Source organism: Engraulis encrasicolus, chromosome 15 (assembly GCF_034702125.1).
Source record: "Engraulis encrasicolus isolate BLACKSEA-1 chromosome 15, IST_EnEncr_1.0, whole genome shotgun sequence".
NCBI classification, from domain to species: Eukaryota; Metazoa; Chordata; class Actinopteri; order Clupeiformes; family Engraulidae; genus Engraulis; species Engraulis encrasicolus.
The window spans coordinates 17,289,758-17,297,257 of NC_085871.1; the positions used below are offsets into that span (position 1 = coordinate 17,289,758).

Here is a 7,500-nt window from a genome sequence, read left to right on the forward strand (position 1 = left end):
TCTTGCCACCCGCTGCAGGCTTGCCACCTTTGGGGATGAGGCTGGCAATCTTGGAGCCCTTCTTTCCACTTGCATCACCGCCACCGGGTGCCGACGAATCCCTCTCTTCCTTGGGTGGCGTGCCAGCTTTGCCCACTTTGCCCGACTTGGCTTTGTTGCCATCGCTTTCACCCTTGTTGGGCTGGGCGAGGGATTTGCTACCCTGACCTTTGCCCGAGCCCTTGGCTGTGGGGAGAGAGGAGGATGCGTGGTGGCCGAGAGGTGGGGATTGCGGGTGGGGGACGGGCGAACCTATCCGGCTCAGGGGTGGCGCGTGTGTGTGCGTGGGCACCTGTGCTGGCGCCGGGGTCGGGTCGTCACCGTACTCCGACAAATCGTCCTCCTCCTGCAGAGCCATCTCGGCCACCGAGGGTGACGTTCTCGAACCCGAGCGTGGGTTAATGAGCCTGAACTTATCCAACATAGAACGCTGGTTTCCGGGAGCGTTAGCCGCTGCGCAGACGTTTGGCCCCGACGACAACCCCTTGACCCCAGACGTCGACGAACAGGAAGTGGCATCGCCACCCCCACCACCGCCGCCGCGTTGGAGGCGCTCAGAGGAGCCGGGCGGGGGAGGGGAGGAGGTGGGGCTGAGGGCCAGCATGGAGGAGGTGGCGCTGTGCTTCAGGTTCATGGACTTGCTGCGCCAGGACTTGCCCGCCGATGGCGAGGGGATGGCAGAGCCCAGCTGGTGCCCGCTGCTGCTGGAGGGCATGGGGGCCATGCCGGTGCCCGACATGCCCAGGCCGCCCCCTGTGCCAGCGCTGCCGTTCATGCTGCCCGCTACTGGGATGCCCCTCATCGACTCTGCAGAGGAATAGAGAGAGAGATAGAAAAATATTCATCAAACTACTACATCAAGGATCACAAGGGAAACAACACCTATCATAGGGGATCAGATAGCAGATGATCAGATAGCAGCCTGGCCAAAACTGAAACACTGCGGGTGGACACACAAACAGGCAAACAAAAAAACAAACAAACAGACAGTCACCAACCCCCTCTGGGACTGTAAAACATTGCAGCAAGTGAAACGTAATAAAGTAAGCTGCCCTACTGCTTTCAGTTTGTAAGTTAACTTGAGAAAGTATCGACTTGAGTTAAGTCTCAAGTTGAGTTTACATACAAACTTAAGGCAGCAATGGAACTTACTTTTTACTGTACGTTTAACTGGCTTGCAATTTTTTAGTGTGTGGGCTTTGTTGTGTTGTACTGGCTCTCCTTTTTCCTTATGTCTAAATAGGTGAGGTGGTTTGTATATATAGCTGTGGCATGTATTCTTCTTTTGAGTACCCTTTCATTAAACTTAACCCCATTTGCACTCATAGGATTACAAAGTATCCCCATTACCCTTAAAACTCAATAACACAGGTCACATCGCTTTAAATAAATAAAAGAGAAATATCATCCTTTCATTAAGAAAGGGTGTGAGTGTTTTGTCTGCGCTAGCATTTCTGCAGTTGTAAACTGCAGTTCTTTCTTTGCTCGTGGCTTTTAGGAGGGTTTTACACTAGGGTACCACACAAGAGTCCTCCCTATAGCTACAAGCATAAACACACACAAACACACACAGTTCTTGCAAACACTCAAATATATCACAGAAAACCAGAGTGTGCAATGCGCTCTTCTCTAACCAATTGGATATTCAGTCCCACAGCTCTACCACTGAGCGCGTGCAGTGCAGAACAGAAAAGAACAAAAGCGAGAGATTTACAGTGCAATGGTGTGGAGGGAGCGCTCCCCCGTGCAACATATGTACCCACAAAAAAGGCTGCTCGCTCGCTCGCTCGCTAGCACACTGAGAAGAAAGCTCAGCCGTGGGGTTGCTGTTATACAAAATATGTGTGTGCATGCGTGTGTGCGTGCATGCGTGCGTGTTTGTGTCATGCATGCACATATGAGTGCAAGTACTTCAGCTGAAGTGTGTCTGTTTGGCAAGACATAGCAAAGGACAAGTGAAGGTAGCATGTATTGTGTGCGTTAAAGAATTTTGGTTCTTGCATTCTTGTGATTTTTCGACCCTCGTAATTCTATATAATTACATTTTCAACTGTGCGTGTATATAAAGCATGTAATTTGTGCATCCGTGTGAGAGTCTGTATGTATCTGTGTGTGTGTGTGTGTGTGTGTGTGTGTGTGTGTGTGTGTGTGTGTGTGTGTGTGTGTGTGTGTGTGTGTGTGTGTGTGTGTGTGTGTGTGTGTGTGTGTGTGTGTGTGTGTGTGTGTGTGTGTAACACTGCGGACAGCTTAACTAAGTGAAGATGAGAGAGAGAGAGAGAGAGAGAGAGAGAGAGAGAGAGAGAGAGAGAGAGAGAGAGAGAGAGAGAGAAAGAGAGAGAGAGAGAATGAGAGAGAGAGAGAGAACAAGGGAAGTTAGGAAGTTAGGAAGTTAGAGTAGGGCCTGCCTGCTAGTCTGGCTCTGAGCCCCCCAGCACACACCACTGCAGCAGCAGTAGCAGCTCTCACTGGCTCACTGGCGATGCCGTGGGCATCTGGGCAGCAGCAAAATGCTGATGGAGCTACACTGGGACCATGGGCAGTGCCAGGAACCGATCACCACACACACACACACACACACACACACACACACACACACACACACACACACACACACACACACACACACACACACACACACACACACACACACACACACACACACACACACACACACACACACACACACCGAGCTTCAAACTTGAATCTGCTTTAGAAGCAATACAGCAGCGAAGAGGGGGAGAAGAGGAATTAGGAAAGAGTCAGTGAGTGCAAACATGAAAAAAGAAAATTGAATTCATATCGAATGAAGAATGCAGCAGTAAGGTAAGTAAGGTACTGTATATTGGGTAACGCTTTATAATAATAGATGCATAAAAAGCACTATAAATACTTAGTGACCAATGATGGACAAAACATTAACTTTTTAAATGATATACTACGTTTTAATACTGCTTCATAAGATATCCACTAATATGTTGAAGATTTCACAAACCATTTAACAGAGCATGTTTTTATTCATTTACAAAAAAATGTAAATATGTGATAAAAAAAACCTTAGAATATTAACATAACATTTCCCACACAAGTACAATTTTCTAAAAACGTTTTGTCCATCACTGGATAATTATTTAGTAAGCTTTTATCATGCTTTTTATGCATCCATTATCAGAAAATGTTACCGTATATTGTTGTTGCGAGGAAGGAAGTCTTGTCTTGGACTGAACAGTCTCTGCATCTTAATCTCACACGTCTCATACAGACAGCAACACCAACATCACAGTCCCACCAACAACCAAGACCACTCGGTCAAAACGGTATCACAGCATAGCATATTATAAGCAAGATAGCCCGCTACCGTATCTGCACTACGGTAGAAAGATACAGTATCACTGAGGATTGAAGTGGTGGACGGTGTACCAGGTAAAAAAAGAAATATCTTTCATCTCTTGCTCATCTCTACCCCATATCTACAGTACCTCCCAGAAGACAAAGAGGCCGAGATGGAGAAACAGACAGGAAATTGAAAGAGTGGAAGAAGGCTACGGCAGGACAGCATATTAAAGAAAAAAGGAAAGAGGCAAGAAAGGCAAATGGAACTGATAATATGAGTCCATAAGAACAGGGGACAGCCCAGGTGTAAGCAGGAGAGATATGAAGTATAGCAGGGAAGTATATGTGGTCTAGATAAGAAAAGTACAGCAAGTGTTGGCAGGGCTTCAGATGGTAAGAATTTGACGAAAGGTACATGAAGACAATGCTGTGTGGGGAAGAGGGGAAGGGTATATAGTGAGAGTTGGCTGGGCTGCAGGCAGTGAGAGTTTGGGGCTGATCTAGCCCAGTTCTGGGACTAGTATGATCAGGAGTGATAGGTGCATCTGCAAGTGGGGCATGGGGGGCTAGCTTGAGATATATAAATATACATCAATTAAATTAAACATATATTTATATACATTTGGCAAAACAACCTCAGGCCCAGCCAACAATTACTGCACTTTTCTTATCTGGATCACACACATGTGGTGTGGCATACATGTATGGTGAGTGAGTCTGCATTAAGTCTACATTACTGTTTGCAGTATTGCTCCTTTGTATTAACATACGTAACTCACTTGTTACATCTTCGCAAATTTGATCAGTGTTTTTGATTTAAGGGTGGCAGAAAAAGCTTGCATTTTGAAAGTGAAAGGGCATTTTAGGGCAAGTCAGTGAAACCTGTGTCTTTAGAACATTGTGATCAAAACTACTAAGGAGAATCATTTGGAGGAATGATTCAGTTGCCTTTCCTCTTTCCCAGATTTTAAACCCCTCATGCATGTTTATATAGCCCCTTCCTTTAGCAAGGTTTTAGCCCCCACATGCTTATTCCTCAGCCATGTTTGAACGCCCATATACCCATCCTTTAGTCATGTTGTGGGTGCTTAATGTCCCGGGGAAGTGGAAAGGCAACTGGAGCATTTTTTCCCCAAAATGACTTCATCCTTCCATGTTCTGATCAAAACAGCCTCAAAACACACGTTGCACTGATTTAGCTAAAAATGACCATTCACCGTAATTCAGAATTTCAAGCCTACTGTGCCACTTTAACATGGATAGAATTTGATAGAAATTTGCAAGGAAGTTGTGGAACTGCAAAGGAAACATACTGTGAGAGAAGAGTGACATTTTGCACAGTTTTAATTTTCAGGGGGCGTCTTTGTATGTGTGTGCGTGCGTGCGTGCGTGAGTGCGTGCCTGCATGCCCGAGTGTGTGATTGTGTGCATGCGTGTGCGTGTGTATGCTTCTGCATGCATGCGCGCATGTGTGTATGGGCGCGTGTCTATGAGTGTGTGTCTGCTTTAATGCCAGGGCCAAGAGAGATAGTGCTGTGTTGTGAGCAACAGATGGAGACACTATTCAAATCTTCCTCTGTGTGCTGCCAGTGTTACGCTCTCGTGTCCCAACAGTGTGTGTGTGTGTGTGTGTGTGTGTGTGTGTGTGTGTGTGTGTGTGTGTGTGTGTGTGTGTGTGTGTGTGTGTGTGTGTGTGGTGTGTGTGTGTGTGTGTGTGTGTGTGTGTGTGTGTGTGTGTGTGTGTGTGTGTGTGTGTGTGTGTGTGTGTGTGTGTGGGCGCGTGTTTGTGTGAGTGCGTGCGTGTGTGCTGCCAGTGCCACGGTCTTGCGCCCCAGCCCAGAGACGCTGTGTGTGTGTGTGTGTGTGTGTGTGTGTGTGTGTGTGTGTGTGTGTGTGTGTGTGTGTGTGTGTGTGTGTGAGAGAGAGAGAGCACAGATCCCAGAGACGCTCCAAGCCACCCGCTCAGCTGGAAAATTGACTCGGCGATTGATTTGGAAGGCACCTCCAACTGCTGCTGAGGCGCAGATATTCCTCTCTTCCCCCATACAGAAAAAAACACAATACACACACACACACACACACACACACACACACACACACACACACACACACACACACACACACACACACACACACACACACACACACACACACACACACACACACACACACACACACACACACACACACACACACACACACACACAAGCCTCCAGATGCTACCATATCCATCCATCTAAACCACACACAGACACACACCAAAGACATCCCCCTACACTCCATCCACCAGATGCTGGCATACGCATCAGTAGACTACACACAGACACACCCTGCAACTGTTTGGTGACGGCCAAGGAGGATGACTAGAAGATGCTGCTTCTTTTCCTCATCTCTACATTTCTCTCTCTCTCTCTCTCTCTCTCTCTCTCTCTCTCTCTCTCTCTCTCTCTCTCTCTCTCTCTCTCTCTCTCTCTCTTTGTCTCTCTCTCTCTGTGTATGTGTGTGTGTGTGTGTATATGTGTGTGTGTATATGTGTGTGTGTATGTGTGTGTGTGTGTGTGTGTGTGTGTGTGTGTGTGTGTGTGTGTGTGTGTGTGTGTGTGTGTGTGTGTGTGTGTGCATGTGTGTGTGCGTGCGTGCGTCTACAGTACAGTGTGTGTGTGGGTTGGTTGATGGATGGTTGCGGCATTGTTCGCTGGGCCGTGTCTCAGTGACCTTCGTGGAGGGCCTGAATTTGTCTTCCTCCGGGTTCTGCTCCCACCATCCATCCATGATGGGTAACCACCAAGACCCCTCCTCTCCTCTCTGCTGCTGCTCCCCGCCCATACCCCTCACTATCCCTCACTCTTCTCTCTTTCCTCCTCTATGAATTTGTCTTCCTCCGGATGTTGTTCACAGGGCCGCTGACAGCTTTGGCTGGGCCCTGGACAAAGTCATCTGAAAGGGCTCCCCACCCAATACATTCAATGTCATTATGAGACCCCCATCTCCCTGCGACAGCTGTCCCATCCAACCCATCCCGTCAACTTCCATGGTTGTTCACACCACTCATCTATGAGGGCAGCATCCAACAAGACCCCTCCCCTCCTCTCTGCTTCTTTGCTCTTCCTCATGCTTCTCTTATTCCTATTCCCTCTCACTTCATTTATCCTCTACCATCTGCAGGTATATATGAGGGCTGACTCCAAGACCACTCTTCTCGTCTCTGCTACCTTACCTTCACAAATCCCTTTATTTTTTTCCCTCCAAGCCATCAATTCCCTCCAAGCCTCCAAGCCAACAGTTATGAGGGATAGTTCACTGCTCTCCCCACTCCTTCTCTTTTCCTCCCCTCTCTTGTCTTCTCTTGTCTTCTCTTGTCTCCCCTTCTCTTGTCGTCTCTTGTCTTGTCTTGTCTTGTCTTGTCTTGTCTTGTCTTCTCTTCCTTGCCAACATCAACATCAACATCTTCTCTTCTGCCACTTCTCTCACCATATATTTTTGAGGAGTTCATCCAGGCTCTCTCCTCTCAACTCCTCTGACATCTATTCTCATCTATCCACTTTTCTGCTCCTCTAGAACTTCCCCATCTCTCTCACACCATCGCTCCTATACTCTCCTATCTCACCACCATCCCACCTCTCTACCACCCCGCACTTACTGTATGCTCTTCTGTGTGTGTGTGTGTGTGTGTGTGTGTGTGTGTGTGTGTGTGTGTGTGTGTGTGTGTGTGTGTGTGTGTGTGTGTGTGTGTGTGTGTGTGTGTGTGTGTGTGTGTGTGTGTGTGTGTGTGTGTGTGTGTATGTGTGAAATATGTATGTTGCGAGAGAGAGAGAGAGAGAGAGAGAGAGAGAGAGAGAGAGAGAGAGAGAGAGAGAGAGAGAGAGAGAGCGAGAGAGAGAGAGAAATGACGTGTGGTGTGTTAAAACAGGCAGCGTAAAGAATGCTGTCTCATACTAGCTGACCATGGGAGCTCACTTAAGAGTTGTCATGGCAACACACTCTCCACCCATACCTTCCTGACTCTCTGCTACTTGCTTCCCCAAAACACATCCTTGCGTGCACACACACACACACACACAGACACACACACACACACACACACACACACACACACACACACACACACACACACACACACACACACACACA

The 7,500-nt window shown here is 47.7% G+C and overlaps 1 protein-coding gene across 6 annotated transcripts in view; it reads right to left on the reverse strand.

Moving 5' to 3' along the window:
- Positions 1-7,500, reverse strand: part of nav3 (neuron navigator 3) — a 321,307-nt gene that overhangs the window by 146,526 nt on the left and 167,281 nt on the right. For all 6 annotated transcript variants that reach the window (XM_063217173.1, XM_063217171.1, XM_063217172.1 and 3 more), the window contains one exon: positions 1-846. This exon is cut by the window's left edge and continues 451 nt beyond it. In XM_063217173.1, coding sequence (XP_063073243.1) covers positions 1-846 — 846 coding nt within the window. The remainder of the gene's footprint in view (positions 847-7,500) is intronic.